We start from the raw sequence: 16920 nt of genomic DNA on the forward strand, positions 1-16920 counted from the left end.
AGAAGCAGCCGGGTCCTGACCCCCCCCCCCCCGTGTCCCAGGGCAACCAGGACTGCTCCCCGTGGATGTGCCCCTTCCGCCAGCCGCCTGCCCTGGGCCCTCTCTGGGTTTGGGTTGGGGAGAGTCCCGGCTGGCGTGCTGTGGGGAGAAGCAGCCGGGTCATGACCCACCCCCCCGTGTCCCAGGGCAACCAGGACTGCTCCCCGTGGATGTGCCCCTTCCGCCGGCCGCTCCAGCTCTTCTTCGTCGTCCGCAACGCCCGGCTGCTGCCCACCTTCCGTCTGGCCACGATCAGGGTTTGGAATTACTGGACAGCTGATGGCGTAAGTACCAGGCTCCGATTCCTCCCCGGGCGTCTGACTGATGGGAGCACTTAGTGCTGCCTGAGAGCCTCAGCACTGAAATGGTGAAATGGGCACAAGGAGGCCCTGCTGGGCCAGTAAACGCCTGCGGGGGGGGGGGGGATTGCACGGAGCCGGTCGGGGACATCCCCGCTCGGAGGTCTGGGGCGCACAATCGGGCCACCCTTTGGGGGAGCTGGAAAAAGACTAACGGGAGCTTGGTAACAGATAAGGAAGCGGACCCACAGAAAGGTTCTGTAACGTGTCCCAGGTCACACAGCCAGTGAGGATCGGAACCCCTGCAGTCAGACTCCAGGCCCATTCGCTGAGACAGCAGTTCTCAGACCGTAGCCCACAATGACTGAGGTGGGTCGGGACCGTGTTGAACCGCAGGGTCCGACTCAGCAGGTCGAGGGCAGCGCCCAGGTGGGCCAGCTCCTTCGTGCGTGGGCCCTGCTCTGTGCCGTGCAGCCCCTCTGGCTTCAGAACCTGTCCTCTCCCCCCCCCCCCACTACCTGCAGCTGGACCCTCATCCTGTCCTTCAGGCTTACTTAATTTTATCCAAAATATTTTCAACTTCGTGGATTAGTCTGCGGGCCGCACAAAATTGTTCGGCGGGCCGCGAGTTTGAGACCCCTGGTCTAAACGCTGGCAGACGAGTAAACGCGGAAGTAGAGCGCAGTGTGGTGAAGTCCTTGAGAAAGCTGGGCCAGGGTACCAAGGGTTTCAAACAGAAGCCCCCTGGGGCCCGGCGGGAGCTCAGCGGTGGGGCAGGACGGGAGCCCTCCGCCCGTGTTCTGTGCCCTCTGATGGCAGACATGGGGGTGAAAATTGTTCTACTTCCCTTTCCAATCTGCTGTAAGAGAAGCGATAGGACAGGAGAGAGGATACCTGGGACCCCAATCTGAGCTCAACCTCAGTATTATTAGAGGGACAGTAGGGCATGGTGGGGAGTGTGGCACACGGGCAAGCACAGGCTGCTTTTGAGCGTCCCCTGATGGCTGCCACGCAGGAACGCCGGCCACGCTGCTGGGTCTTCCAGGCATCCCCAGGGAGCTGGAAAGCTGGACTCTGCTATGCGCCTTTCTGCTTTGTGAATGTCAGTAGCTAACTTAAAGTCTTTTGAAACCACCGTACTGTTCAAACTAAACTCATCTACGGGCTGGAGCTGGCCTGCCCCCCCCCCATAGTAACCCCTGGGGCATGTTGGAGGGGGCCTGCCTCAGGGGAGGTACCTGAAGGAGCACATGCCTGAGCTCTTCACTCACCTCCACGGTCGTTCCGCCTGAAGTCTCTGGCATCTTCCGTCTGGCTCAACTCAAAGTGCCTGCTCCGATTCCAGAGGACCTAGGTGGTCACTTTCTCTAGGAGGCCAGCCTGACCTTTGCACTGCTCCGGGAACTCATGAGTAGGTCCCATCACCCTGCACATCCCCACAGTACCGTGGGCCTCTTGGGAGCAGGGCCTGTGTCGCCTCCAGCACCCACCTCTCTGTTCGAAGAAGTGCGCGGTCGTCGAGGGAATGACGCGTCCTTTCCCCGGGAAAGGGGAGGCTGTGGTCTTGGGTTTCTGGTTCCCAGACGAGAGACTGAGAGCAGGAGCGTGCGGGCACTTCGCAGTCATGCGCAGGTTACGGGTAGATGTGGGGATCAGCCAGGAGAGTCTGCTTCTCCCCCCTTCCTCTCCTCCCCTCCCCCAGCCCCCCGCCCGGTCTCCCACTCTGCCGGCTGCCTGAGAGACAAGTGTCCCCTGCTCTGGGGCTCTGGACGCCAAGGGGTCAGGCGCTGTCCTGGTGGGCAGTGTTCACCCACGGCGCTGCTCAGAGAAGTGGCAGAAAGCTTTCTCTGATTTTTATTTTTTGAGTTTTTAAAAAAATAAATACCTAAAGTTAAATTTTAAGGATGAGTTCAGAGCACTGGAATAAGTGAGGCAGTGTCTGTGAGGGTGTCGGCCTGCCCTTCCCCACGGGCCGGCCCTGGCCCCCTGTGTGCTCAGGGGCTGTCCCCAGACCCCGAACGCAGCCCCAGCCCTGCATGGCCACAGCGCCCGCCCAGCGTCTCGGGCCGTGCCCTCTCGTGCCCGAGTCCGCCGGGGGCTTCCTGGCAGCTGGTCACCGGCATCTTCCGGGAACGGGACGGTGCAGCTGCCCAGGCCGGTGCCCTGTCACTCGGCCCTGCCGCTGAGTGTGTATCTCGGCCAAGAAAAGCGGATTATTTGGGCCGGATTACCAAGGAGATCAGTCTCATTCCTCTCGGCCGAGGCTGCCTCTTCCGTAACCTGTGCTCAGCAGTCCCTGCGTGCTGAGACCGAGACAGAGGCCGGGGCGGCGGGGGTCTGCGGCGAGCTGCAGGGGTTTGCGCCCCAGGCCGACGCAGGCTGGAGCGCAGAGGACTGCAGTCCCGCGTGGGGGGCGCCGTCCGGGGCGTGCACGTGTCAGGCCTTGGCCAGGATTCCCCAGGGGCAGAAAGCACAAACGAATGCCACTGCAGGTTGGTTTGATTTAATATTCCCCGGAGAATGCTACGACTGCGTATTTTAGCGGAGATCAAATGACAGTTTATAGGAAGTGTCGCTCAGCCTGAGAGACACGGCCTGTTCACGCAGTGCTTTGTGTACGGGAATCCAAGGACGGAGAGTCAGAAGCGGAGGGCTAATCCAGCCGCGGCTTGTCGGGACTGTGAGAGGTGCTGGACAGTGTGCTGCCGTACATCCCCAGGCGAGCTCTCTGGGCACCTTTCCCCCGGGGAGGTGACTCGGTGGGGGTGCGCTGGCCCAGGGGAGAGGGACCCGTGGGGGAAGGAAGGGCCTGGAGGCCGGAGGCCAGCACGTGGGAGACAGCCGACAGCTGCCGTGCTGTCCCGGCCGCCTGTCCCCCCGGCGCTGCGGTGCCAGCGGGCGTGAGGCCCTCGGTGACTGTCTGACGTGAGGACAAGCGGCTGAACCGATGCCTCATCTCCGTGAACCCCCAGCAGATCTGCCGGGCGGGTGGTGGCCGTCCCCGTCCATAGATGACAGAGCTGGGACTCACATCATGAGACCCCACGGGACAGAGAGACCGTCTCTTCTGCCCACTCTGCTTGGAAATGGCTGCCTGTCTTAAGAAAGATCTGGAACCTTCCTTCTGGTGATCAAGAAGAAGATGCACGATTCAGTCGTGATGTCTGCCTTGGGCTCGGGAGGAGGACGTGACAATAGGTCTGCTGCAGTCTGTGCTATTCCCCAGATTAAATGACTTGCCCAGCTAGTGAGCTGTGAGTGGAGGAGCTCGGGAAGGATCTGAGGGCTGTTGGCTTTTCTTCGGTTTTCCCAGCACTGCCTCCCCTGCAGAGCCAAGTCTCCCTGTGTAGTGTGTAATAAATAGCCCAGCTCCCCACCATCCATCCCTTTTCCTGTGTAGCAACATATTAGTTACCTGCTCCAGGGTCCCACCCTCAGTAAGACGGGCACCCCATCACCGTCTTCACCCACAACACCACCATCCGGATGCCACCTCCAGCCCAGCCACGGCGGTGAGGGAGGCCAGCCGGACGCTCCTGACTCGGGACATGCTCAGTACGAAGTTTAATGGCAGGAATGAGGCCCAGCCCATGCGTGCAGACGAGGCCGAGGTTCCGCACGCGGACCAGGCCGAGCCCCTGCGCGTGGACCAGGCGGAGCCACGCTCATGAATAAGGCCAGGCCCTCACAGATGGAGGGTTTACTTTAAAGGACATGCCCACCGTGTGGAGCTGTTCTGACGGCTGTGTGGGACCGCGCAGCCTTGCGTTTTTCACACTGGGTGTCCGCAGAGACGCGACAACTCCTTGTCCCCTCCCCGGGCTCCCGCTCCGGTGATCCTCGGGCCCGATCGCCCACAGACACAGCTCGGTTGACCGGCAGAACGTTGGAAACTTTGCGAGGATGACCGCCATCGGCCTGGACCGGAGCCCCCCAGCTCCCCACAACCCCCACCTCTCCCTGTGGTCTCTCCTGTCTCCCTGGCCCCTCTGGGCGTTGGAGGGTGCAGCCCTGCCCTAGCCTGCGTCCCTCCCTCTGTCCCTCCTCAGCCTGCCTCCCTGGAGAGAGCAGAGCAGCAGACGGCCGGAGGTCAGGGGGTGCTCCAGACCGTTCATGAAAGGTAGACGAGCCCCCTCTGGAAGCCAGACTTCCCGTTGTGAAAGGCAGGACGCCCGCCTCCCTCCCACCCTGCCGCCTCTGTAACGAGACCGCTTCTGTCTTGCCAGATGTTTCCATGGCAGTGACGTTGCGGCACTAGTCATTGAAAGCTGCCCCTTCTGTCCTTCTCCAACAGCGGTTTCCTGATTAATTCACGTCACGCACCGGCTCTGGGCCTCTGCTAACAGAGAACAACACATCCCTACAAACATATAAAAGAGCGCTTTGAGAATCGCCTCTGCTGACCGTCGCCGAATAGTAGCCTGCGGCCCGCGAGGGGGTGGCTGGCTGAGGCCGAGTCCCGTGGCGGAGCGCCGGCCGGGTGCTCACGCCCTGAGTGGCCACGGGAGCCTCCGCAGCGGCGACCCGGGCACGGGGAGTTGAGAGCTTACTCACCTCACTTGCAGGAAGGTTAAGGGGTGAAGAGCAGAGATGGGCGCCTCTCGGGTCTCAGACCCCGTTTCCCAAGAGCAGATCAGAAGCCAAAGCGAGACAGAAAATGACCTGGGGGGGGAGGGGTGACACCAACAGGTGATCGTGTTTCTGACCAAGTTGTTGTCAGAACGTTGTCATTATCAGAGAGCAGTAAAAATGGGAGAAAAATGTGTCTTGAAGCTTAACTTTGAGTGGAGGGAGGGGACAGTGAGTAATTAAATAACTGATAAGACCAGTTCAGGGGCAAGAAAGGAAGCAAACAGGATGGTGGACTAGAGAGGGGACCGGGTGGGGAGGGGCTGCTGTAGAGAGAGGGTCCAGAGGGTCTCCGTGACGACAGGAAGGAGAGCCAGCCCCGCAGGGACCCGGGAGGAGCATTCCAGGTCACGAGGCGGGAGTGAGTTGTCAGGACCAGGGAACGACTGTCAGCCAGCCCAGCGTGTGGGGAGGAGGAAGAGCGTGATGGGGCCGGGCTCAGAGAGGTCAGCAGGGGCCCGGTGGGCAGGTCTTACTTGCCATCAGTTCCCAAGAGAGGTGGAATTTATGTGTAGTACAAAATCATTGGAGGGTTTTAAGCAAGGGGCTACCATGACCTGGTTGGTTGTTTTGAAGAGAAAGACTGGCAGCCATAAGAAATGGTGACATGTCTCCATTTACGACAGCGTGGACGGACCTTGAGAACATTATACTGAGTGAAATAAGTCAGAAAAAGCGAAGAGCTGTATGATTTCACGCACAGGTGGGATATCAATCTGAGACTAACGGACACAGATAACAGTGAGGTGGCTGCGGGAGAGGGATGTGGACCACAGAGGGACAAGTACACGGGAAAGGGAAATGATTTGACTTTAGGTGAGGGACACACGACACAATCAACAGTTCAGATGCCGAGGAGATGTTCCCCTGAGACCCGTGCTCTCTTGTTGAGCAATGTCACCCCACTGAATTTAATTTCTAAATGAAGAGAAGAGAGCAAGAGAGCGGCCACCACGTAGGAGATGAGGCGTGTGCGTTGGGGCGGGGATGCTGTGACTGCAGAGTGGGAGGAGAGCGACCGGCGAGGAGGTGACGGCGGTGTCTCGCGGCGAGGTGACTGGCCAGCGTGAGGAGGCAGCCCCGCACTCAGGGAGAGGAGGCCAGAGCCCGAAGGGGTTTGGTCTAGAGCAGGGGTCGTCAGCCTTTTTATACCTACCGCCCACTTCTGTATCTCTGTTAGTAGTAACATTTTCTAACCGCCCACTGGTTCCACAGTCACGGTGATTTATAAAGTAGGGAAGTAACTTTACTTTATAAAATTTATAAAGCAGAGTGACAGCAAGTTAACGCATATAATAATAATAATTACTTACCAAGTACTTGATGTCGGATTTTCGCTAAGTTTGGCAGAATAAATCTTTATAAAACAACTTACTCTAGTTAAATCTATCTTTTTACTTATACTTTGGTTGCTCCGCTACCGCCCACCATGAAAGCTGGAGTGCCCACTAGTGGGCGGTAGGGACCAGGTTGACCACCACGGGTCTAGAGGCCAGAGCCACGGGACTTCTGGCAGCCCACCTGTGTGTGTGAGAAAGCGCGAGGAGCCGGGGGGCTCCCGGGTTTGGGGCGACCGATTGAATGCAAAACCATTCTGAAGACAGGTGAAGACTAGTCTTGGGGAAAGCGAGTGAAGAATTCTGTTTGGGGCGCGTTAAGGTGGAGGCACCTGATAGCCAAGAAGCGAGGCCACGTGGTCACGTGGTCACGAGGGGCTTCGTTGAGAGGTCAGGGATGGCGATTAAAACAACCAGGAGTCAACCACACAAAGATGGTCATTAGGGCCTTGGGGATGGATGGGACCGCCCAGTGAGACTGCAGGAAACTGGGAGGTCCGGGGTGGAGAAGGAGAAGGAGGAACAGCAAAGGAGCCTGGCGGGCAGCTGAGGCAGGAGGCAGGCGGTCGGTCGCGTGCAGAGCCTGGAGCCGGGGAAGCAGCTATGCTGAGCAGGAGTAGCCCGCTGCCTGGATACTGCTGGCTGCTGCTCTGTCCGAGGACTGAGAATTTCCCAGTGGATCTGGCCACCTGCTGGACCCCAAAATTGACTGTCCAAACTGGGACACTTTGGGGAGTGAAAAGAGGGTTCTGTGAATGACTACACATGGACAACAAGTGTAAATCAGGATTGTCCCAGACAAACCAGGGGCTCCTCCGCCCCGGTTATTGGAGCCCTCGGCAAGGTGGGTTCCGTCCAGAGGAGGCAGAGCCCGGCCTCACGGCCCGGGGAGGGGGCTCCAGGAAAGGGAGGGGCGGCCAGGACAGGGACTCCCAGAGAGTCTGCTGTAAAGGCAGACACACAAGTGCGGGGCGCCCCGACACTGAAGCACTCCTCACCAAGGAGAAGGGACCAACCTGTTCATACAACATGGATGGATCTTCTTCAAGTCATTCAGCTGAACGGAAGAGGGAGGTCAGACGGGTGCCTGGTGCATGATTCTTTTTACTTGAAGAATCTCGGGACTGCAAAGTAGTCCGCAGCGACAGGGAGCTGGTGGGTGGTTGCCGGGGATGGGGTGGGGCTTAGAGGGGAGGCAGGGAGAAGCCAGGGGTGTAAGGAAACTGGGGGTGATGTGTTCATTACCTTGACTGGAGAGATGATTTCGTGAATAGATACATGTGTTAAAACTTACCAGGTACGCTTTAAAAATGCCGTTTTCTCTGTGAGGTATCTATTATATCCCTTGATAAAGCTGGGTGTTTTTTTTTTAAATGTTTTTATGTAAAGAGGGACGGACAGACAGCAGGCAGTAGCAGGAGGAGGTGTGGTTTCATCTCCAGCAGGAACGAAGAAGTGTTTAAATACAATACCTACACGGCAGGGGGGAGGGGGAGGGGGAGACAGGGAGGCAGCCAGGAAACCCTCTGTCCCGTCATAATGGCCGGTTCAGGTCCCTCCCACTGGCCTGGGGTTCCCCACACTCTGTTCTCGTGGGAGAACCTGTTACAAGTGCAGTGCCCACACCGCACCCCAGGGCTCCCCCGGATCATTGTGCAGCTGAGCTGGGGCTCCGCCTCCAGCGCTCCCAGGCTCTCTGCCTTTCTGAGGGGCTTGGGGGAGGGTGTCCCAAAGCCACAGTGCCCCCAGGACAACCTTCAACAGCAGGGAAGGGAGCTGGTAAACAAGCACCCGGCCTCCGCCTTTGGAGGGGCACTGAGGCCCGTTCTGTGGGTTCCGCGGGCGGCCCAGTGGGACGGAGTCCCGATGCCTAGTGACCAGCTCAAAAACTCTTGAGGTTTTTTTTTTTTCCTGCCCTGTCTACTCTCCCCACTCTCAAAGAAGCTATCGGGACACCCAAAATGTGACGCCCATTGAACCAGGGAGTCTGCGTTTGACGTGCACGTCAAGCTTTTCCAGTGCGGAGGGCCCAGAGCCACACTGAGGAAAGCTGCCACGGGTCGGGAGAATCCTGAGGGTCTCACAAGGGGCAGTGACAGGGCCAGATCTGCCCGGGCAGAGAACGACCCGCGGCCTCCGCCCCGCGGCGGCAAGGTGAGGTTGAGTCTGATGCAGGGAGAGACAGGAAGCAGGGAGACCAGTGAGCAGGCGCTTACAAGTGTCCCAGCAGGAGGTGACGATGACAGAGACCTTGAGGCCACCTCTACGTGGAAGTCCTTTGATTTACCGTGGGGATGCTGGAGCCTCAGTTCGCATCCCCGGAGCTGCGGCCTCACAAAGCACACGTTCCTAGCCTTCCACATTTCTCTCTCCTTTTTTTTATTTATCTTCTACGTTGCAGAATCTGGTACCTCTGTCTGACACGTGCATCTTCGTTTTGTTAAATCTTGTGTTTTCAGGATCTTGACGTTGGTGCCAAGGATGTGAAGGTTTATGTCAACAAAAGCCTCATCTTTGATGGCCAGTTAGACAGAGGAGACGGGGAGGCCCCCGCTGACCGGAGCATCCCGGCTGGCCTGGAAGATGAGAAGGCCGAGCGGATGGAAAACAGCTGGAGTGCCTGTGCGGAGGAAGGCGCCCGCAGGGTGGCCGGCACAGATGCGGAAAGGGGGCTCAGCCTCCTTCACTCGCGGCCAGCTGGAGCCGCAGGGGACGTGAAGCCTTCTTTACCAGGAAATGTATCTGGCGAAAGGATGAATTCTCCCGATCGCATGAAAGACGGTCTGTCCACATTAGAGGATGGCTTCAGCCCGTTAGCAGCTCCAGGCTCCATGGGGGGCGAGCCCAGTGCCCCTGCCCCCGAGCCCCCTGGGAAACGCCCTCCCCTGGACCAGGAGCTCTCGCTGACCCTGCAGCTGGGAAGCCTCCCCAGCAGAAAAGTCTCGGAGCCGCCAGGGAAAACCCCGGCCTGGCTGCAGCCCTCCCCCGCGGGGAAAGGCGGGAAGCAGGGGGGCAAAAAGCCCAAACCCCTCTGGCTGAGTCCCGAGAAGCCGCTGGACTGGAAAGACAGGCTTCTGTCCGAGGACATCCTGGGCGCAGGTCCAGGAGAGGCCTGGGGGAGAGGCGCCAGGTGTGAGCAAGGGCGGGCCAGCAGCCGGAATGTCGTCTCAGGGGAGAGAGCCCAGAGGGCGAACCCCGACTTCCGCAGTGAGGACTTAGACATCTTTAACCAGCCCTCCGACAGGGAGTGCCCCGCTGGTGGGAGGAGGGGCCCGAAGACGGACGCCTGCGGCAGCGGTCACAGTGGGGACCGGCCAGCCGGCAGAGGTAAGCTCGGGAAGCGGTCACACTGGGTTTCCTCATCCCTGGGGGCACCGAGCCACTGTGCTCCTGGGACCTCCGTCTCCTCCTCGGCAGAGCGAGGGGCTTCTTTTCAAACAGAGGTCACAAAGTCACTGTCCCAGGAGCCACATAGGTGACAGCACTGAGTGAAATGGGCAAGACATGCTTTGCATGTGAAACTCGTATCTGTCGTTGCCACCAAGATATGGCCCTTTGCTCATTTTTTTCTTCGAATACGTGGCCTTTCTGATCTGGACTTGGTTGTTCCACCTCTGGTAGAGACACTGGTCTCTAATTACTTCGCTTTATTCTTAACTGGACTGTTAGAAAAATAACACAGTGTGATGATAAATAGCAAGTGAGTCAGTCTTGCCTGGGTTTCAGAAGGGCTATAGGGAGCGGTGAGGACTGTGGCTAACTGGAGAGCACAAGCCCAACTAACGGGGGCAGCAGCCCCTTCACTCAGGCTGCTACTTGGCATTCAGGAACGGAAGGCCAATGTGCCAGACCTCCCTTTTATTAAGAGGAATCAGAAATGTGCAATGCTCTTCTTTTCAACATTGGTGATTTATCAAGATTATTTAAAAACCAGAGTGTGTGTCAGAAAAGAGAGTACACATATGCTGGCAAGACTTTTCTGCTTTGTGAACGTGGCAGTAGGTCATCTCTAAGGGACCCGAAAGGAGGGTCCCAATGGCTGGGCTTCTGAATGTTTCCACTCAGATCCGGCGACTGGGAGGGAGTGTAGCATAGCAACTAGGAATCAAAACATTTGTATCCCAACTCTGCTACTTGTAGATTGGGAACGCACGAGCCGGGCGCTTCCCCTTTCTGAGCCTCAGCCTCTGTGTCCTGCTGCCGCCTTCTCAGTGTTGTGAGGGATGAATGAGCTGACGGCTCAGACGGGAGCCCGAGCCTGGCCCGTGGCAGGTGCTCCACCTGCGGTGGCCGTTTTTTTTTTTTTTCACTGTTGCCTTGTTTGTCCTTGATCATTCACAAAGCACTCAGACCCACCAAGGCAGGGCTCACCCCAGATCCGCTGATTTAAATCCCCCCACACATCACGCAGGAGCACGCGCCGTGCTTTCAGACCACCTGGCGCAGATCCTGCTTTCTCGCCACCAGCCCCCTGCTTTCTCTCACCGCCATGCGTGAGCCTGAAACCCTCTGAGCCTCCGTCTCCTCGTCTGTAAAGTGACGCTCTCACCACCAGCCCCCTGCTCTCTCTCACCGCCATGCGTGAGCCTGAAACCCTCTGAGCCTCCGTCTCCTCGTCTGTAAAGTGACGCTCGGAGTGCCCATCTCATGGGTGCGGGTGGACCAGGTGAGGTCACACGTGACGTGTGCAGGGCTGGGCACAGGGCTGGCACACAGAGCGCCCACGGATGCCAGCTGCCGCCACTTGTCATCATCGTCTTCGCCCCCGCCCCCACTCTGCGCCTCTGCCTCTTGGTGTATCTGCAGGTGGAACCAAGGTACAGTGGGCCCTTGAACAACTCGGGGACTAGGGGCCCCGACCCCGTGTGCTGTCAGAAATCCACAAAGAACTTTTGACTCCTCCCAACTCTTAACTACTAAGAGCCCACGATGGCTGTAAACCTGACCAATAACAGTCAATGAACATGTATTTTTTCGTTCTATGTATTATATAGGAATTCTTAAAGTAAGCTAGAGAAAAAATGTTATTAAGAAAGTCCTAAGGGAGAGAAAATACATTTACACTTCCGTACGTATTTACTGAAAAAAAAAAAAAATCTCTTGTGAATGGACCCGTGCAGTCCGACCAGCGTTGTTCAGGGCTCAGCTGTGTATATTGTGAGTCACGTCGGCGTTGACTCTTGTTGTTTAGTAGGCAGATCCCGAAGGTCTGCATTCAGCCCAGTCTACACTTAGAAATGTGAACAGTGTGAGGCCTCTTTCAGAACCCTGGTGTGCCCCTGGGGACACCAGAGCACGTCTGTAAGACATGCGTGTCTTCCTGCGTGAGCAGCAGGCATCCCCGGGCAGAGCGCCCCGTTGGCTCCCCAGCCTCGCCCACCCCTGCCAAGGCTCACCTCTGCAGCTGGTGCCAGCCTCGCCCGCCCTGCCAAGGCTCACCTCTGCAGCTGGTGCCAGCCTCGCCCGCCCTGCCAAGGCTCACCTCTGCAGCTGGTGCCAGCCTCGCCCGCCCCTGCCAAGGCTCACCTCTGCAGCTGGTGCCAGCCTCGCCCGCCTTGCCAAGGCTCACCTCTGCAGCTGGTGCCAGCCTCGCCCGCCCCTGCCAAGGCTCACCTCTGCAGCTGGTGCCAGCCTCGCCCGCCCTGCCAAGGCTCACCTCTGCAGCTGGTGCCAGCCTCGCCCGCCCCTGCCAAGGCTCACCTCTGCAGCTGGTGCCAGCCTCACCCGCCCCTGCCAAGGCTCACCTCTGCAGCTGGTGCCAGCCTCGCCCGCCCCTGCCAAGGCTCACCTCTGCAGCTGGTGCCAGCCTCGCCCGCCCTGCCAAGGCTCACCTCTGCAGCTGGTGCCAGGGAGGTCGGCCGAGTGGCAGAGAAGAACCGAGAAGCTCAGTGAGAGCAGGGACTGTGTCTTACGTGTGATCGGATGCCCAGGCCCGGGTGCCTGCCTGGTGGCAGGGCCTCTGAGGGTGGGAGGGATGGCGGGGCGTGGCACGGTGGGCTCGCTGCGGGGCCTGCTGCAGGGAGCCAGGCGCTCCTTGGGCACATTGCTCAGGCGAGCCCGTTGAATCCTCATGCCAGTCCCTTTCACCGATAAAGAAAACGTGAGCTTATAGATAACTTTCGTTAGGTCACCCAGTCAGTAAGGGTTAGAGCAGAATTTGAACCCAGGAGGTCCTGCTGCAGAATCCGCACTTCGAATCTGTCCCCTGCGGTGCCCTGCGTCTGGCAGTCACCGCCAGCCACCTGCCCCGGGGGCGCCAGGCAATCCTGAGCCTTCCTGGTAAACAGGCCTACCGGGCCTCTGGGAGCTCTGAGCTGATGGGCATTATTCTAACCTGGCCAAGTTCAGATCGTCTCGACTTTAATTTCTTTCCAGGCATTCCACTGCTTGGCTCAATAACACATTAAGAACTGAGCCCTTAAGATTTAATGCTTGTTAAGCCAGTCGTGCTAAAAGGGAAAGTTGCTTCAAATTTTTCAATTACGCAGTAGGTATAGAGCCAAAGCCCTTGGCCGTGTCCCTCAGGAAAGCGCAGGCCCTCCGTCCACGTGGGTGGAAGGAACGACAGCCAGATTCCTCCCCAGGACTGGAATTGTCTTGTCATCATAAGACAGAGCCTGGAAATCTTTTGTCCAGCAGAGCATCTCATTGTAACGACGTCCGCATTTTGGAAGTGGCTTCATCAGGGGGCAGTCGGTTACAGGTGAATGAAATCCCATCAGCCAGCTTGAGCAGTAAAAGGGGTGTTGTCTGGAGAATGCTTGAGGAGCTCCTGCACCCCCAAAGGCAGGAGAGGTAGCTGCCCGTCGCGTGGGATTGGAGGGAGGAACCAGAAAGCTGCCAGGGACCAAGGAGGCTTCTCCCGGCCTCCCCAGGGCTCGGCGCCCACCTCTGCTCCACAGGCCCGCTCCCTCTCCCCCTGCCTCATGGGGTCAGCGCTCTCTGCCTTTGTGCACACGGCAGAAAATGGCCTTGCAGCCCTAGAGTGACATAATTTTCTGGCTCTGTCACCAGCAGCCATTCCAAAGTCTCAGGGGAGAAGCTGATTGGCCAACTCAGGTCAGGTGTCCACTCCTTGTTCAATCAGCTGTGACTGGAAGGCCGTTCCCCCAGAATAAACATGGGTCTGTCCTATCTCACCACATACTTTTTCACTTCCTGTTCCAGTAGCATCTAGCGTACACTTCATGGTGGTGTCACTGATTTTTATCAACTCAAGAGCAGAACTCTGTAGTCTGTATTAGTCTCAACCGAGGAACAGTTCTGACTCTTCGTCCCATCGTCTCATGTCAGGGTCCCTCCCGGGCTGTGTTGACTGCAGGCTGAATCAGCGGCTTTCTGTTGCCCGTTCAGATTCTGGGGAGGAAGGCTGACCAAGGACCGAGCACTGACCCCGACAGCTCCCCGACTCCCAGAGACTAGCGAGTGCTGTGTTCTTCCCCAGGCAGAGGGCAGTGTGGGCCCCCCGCCTGCCGTCACATCTGTGAGGCCTACGAAAGAGTCTGCAGGTCTCTGCTTTTAAAACCCACAGTGTCTGTCTTGGGGAGAGAGGTCAGAAAGCTGATGTGGAGTGAATGCGGGGTCCTGCCTTTCTGTACGTCCAGGCAGAGACACGGCTGCGTCACGGTCGCATGACGCTGGTGCTGTCTGATGTGGAGTGAATGCGGGCTCCTGCCTTTCTGTACGTCCAGGCAGAGACACGGCTGCGTCACGGTCGCATGACGCTGGTGCTGTCTGATGTGGAGTGAGTGTGGGGTCCTGCCTTTCTGAACGCCCAGGCAGAGACACGGCTGCGTCACGGTCGCGTGATGCTGGTGCTGTCTGATGTGGAGTGAGTGTGGGGTCCTGCCTTTCTGAACGCCCAGGCAGAGACATGGCTGCGTCACGGTCGCGTGACGCTGGTGCTGTCTGATGTGGAGTGAGTGCGGGGTCCTGCCTTTCTGAACGCCCAGGCAGAGACATGGCCGCGTCACGGTCGCGTGACGCTGGTGCTGTCTGATGTGGAGTGAGTGCGGGGTCCTGCCTTTCTGTACGCCCAGGCAGAGACACAGCCGCGTCACGGTCGCGTGACGCTGGTGCTGTCTGATGTGGAGTGAGTGCGGGGTCCTGCCTTTCTGTACGCCCAGGCAGAGACACGGCTGCGTCACGGTCGCGTGACGCTGGTGCTGTCTGATGTGGAGTGAGTGCGGGGTCCTGCCTTTCTGAACGCCCAGGCAGAGACACGGCTGCGTCACGGTCGCGTGACGCTGGTGCTGTCTGATGTGGAGTGAGTGCGGGGTCCTGCCTTTCTGTATGTCCAGGCAGAGACATGGCCGCGTCACGGTCGCGTGACGCTGGTGCTGTCTGATGTGGAGTGAGTGCGGGGTCCTGCCTTTCTGTACGCCCAGGCAGAGACACGGCCGCGTCACGGTCGCGTGACGCTGGTGCTGTCTGATGTGGAGTGAGTGCGGGGTCCTGCCTTTCTGTACGCCCAGGCAGAGACACGGCCGCGTCACAGTCGCATGACGCTGGTGCTGTCTCCTCAGTGCACTTGCACATGGACCCAGGCCTGCCTTTCAGTCCGTGGAAATCAAAGCAGAGTGAACCAGAGTGTGGAGGATCCACATGGGAAGTCCCGTCTGCCAGATGTGTGGCCTCACACCTGGAGGAGAGGCTGGAAGGCACCCTGGGGCCTTCTTTAGTGGCAGGTGAGGAGCAGGGGTGAGGACAGGTGCAGGAGAACGGACAGGTGGAGAGGGAGTCCCTCAGCCTCCGGGCTGAACACAGCAGGTGCAACGGTGATGCCAGCTGTCCCTCCCTTTACTGGCAGACACTTCCTGAGCGCTTCCTTGCGCCAGGTTCTGTGCCAGGTGCTGGGACACAGCAGGGAACAGGGCAGAGCAGGCCTCTCCGAGGAGGAGGGTGACAAGAAGAGCCAGCTACCTGGGGGTCTGAGGGAAGAGCAGTCCTGGCAGAGGGCACAGCAAGGACAAAGGCTCTGTGACAAGAAGAGAGACCGGACATGTCTGCAGGACAGAAAGCCTGTGTGGCCGGAGCAGGATGCCCGGGGAGAAGGGGGTGGGGTGAGGCTGGACCGTTAGCAGGGCGTGGGCGCATGGGGGCATGGTGAGGAGCTCGATTTTCTTTGCTTTTCCTTGTTCTTGGCGGAGTAGCTCAGATAGCACTTAGAAGGGATGATGACAAACTGCGTTTTAGGCGCATGGAGTTTGAAGTGACAGTGCGCACACATCTGGACCTCTCAGGGACTTGCTGGGATGGGAAGGTGGCAGGCGCCTGGGGGAGAGAAGGCAGAACTTGGCGTAGAACACCGAGCATTTCCTGCGTGGGAGCCGGACCCGGGTGGGGGCGGGGCAGGGCGGCGGCGTCAGGGGACGGAGGACGGGTGGAGGCCTTGGCGAGGCCCAGACTTAGGGTGGGAGGGGCGGGGCAGGTGGCGCAAGGGGCGGGCCTTCGGGCGGAAGCGGAAGTGGAAGTGGAGAACCGAGCGGAGGCGACGCTCTGCCTAGGATGTCAAGTGCGGGGTGAGGACTGAGGAAAGGTTGTATACTTGGAGTCTAGTACTATGAACTTGCAAAAAGTCGTTTGGGTGGAGGGCTGTGGAAATTGTAGAATTCACAGATGGAGGGACAGAAAGCCACCAGGCATGTGACTTCCGGCACAGCTTGGTCCAGGGGCTCGAATGGTGTCATCGGGGGTCTCTCTGTCTCCCGGCTCCCGGTCTCCATGTTGGCTTCCTCCTCAGGCAGCCCCCGCCCCTCCACACTGTGGCAGAGTGGCCGCAGGCAGTGCCCCGTCTCCCTCCCACCAGCTCAGCAGCTCCAGCTTTGAGAGAGCCCCTCTCTCCCTTAGATTCCTTCTCGGGCCCAGCTTGGAAGGATGCTGCCAACATTCCTAATCTGAATGGCCTGACGGTGCAGGGATCCCTAAGGGACAATCCCAGTGCTCCTAGAAGAAGGGAACATGGAGTTTGAGTGGGCAAACCAGTAACTGGACGGGAGGGAGCAGGCTGCAGGGGGCAGGGGTTGAGAGGGTGGTGGAGTGAGGGTGCAGAGCCACTGCGTGAGCGGTGAGTGGAGGGAGCCCCGAGATCAGGCGGGCTTCGCTTCCCTTTCAGGTGGGAGAGATTTATGCATGTCTGCAGGCAGGGAGAGGGGCCGGTGCCAGTGGGAAGGAGTGATTGAAGATTCTGGAGAGGACAGATAATTGATGGAGCCGGGCCCCCTAGGAGACAGGCAGAAAATGGAGTGCAGGGCGCAGCACGATGTGAGGAGGAGAACCAGACCCGCCATGTCATCAGCGGCTGTTTTCCCATCTGACACCCTCAGATGGCAGTCAGCCACGGCGTGGCTGCGAGGACAGGCCCACTGGACGCGCAGGGCGGGCACTGGGCTTCGGAAGCCATCCTTCAGGGGCCCGGACCCTTGCGCCCCACTGCCCATGCTGGGAGCTCAGCCTTGGCTCTTGGAGCCAGTGTAGCCACGTGCAGAAGTCAATTTCTGACCTTGTAACACACCTGAGTGGTTTGGGCTTTTAAGAGCATTTTTTTCTGATTATAAAAACAGTATATATGACCAGGCGGTGGCTCAGTGGCTAGAGCGTCGGACTGGGATGTGGAG

The 16920-nt window shown here is 58.7% G+C and overlaps 1 protein-coding gene across 3 annotated transcripts in view; it reads left to right on the plus strand.

The window, feature by feature from the left end:
* KATNIP (katanin interacting protein) overlaps nucleotides 1-16920 on the plus strand; it is a 198132-nt gene that overhangs the window by 150318 nt on the left and 30894 nt on the right. For all 3 annotated transcript variants that reach the window (XM_066383111.1, XM_066383112.1, XM_066383113.1), the window contains exons 15-16: nucleotides 186-323; nucleotides 8764-9631. In XM_066383111.1, coding sequence (XP_066239208.1) covers nucleotides 186-323; nucleotides 8764-9631 — 1006 coding nt within the window. The remainder of the gene's footprint in view (nucleotides 1-185; nucleotides 324-8763; nucleotides 9632-16920) is intronic.

Source organism: Saccopteryx leptura, chromosome 4 (assembly GCF_036850995.1).
Source record: "Saccopteryx leptura isolate mSacLep1 chromosome 4, mSacLep1_pri_phased_curated, whole genome shotgun sequence".
In the NCBI taxonomy this organism is placed as follows: Eukaryota; Metazoa; Chordata; class Mammalia; order Chiroptera; family Emballonuridae; genus Saccopteryx; species Saccopteryx leptura.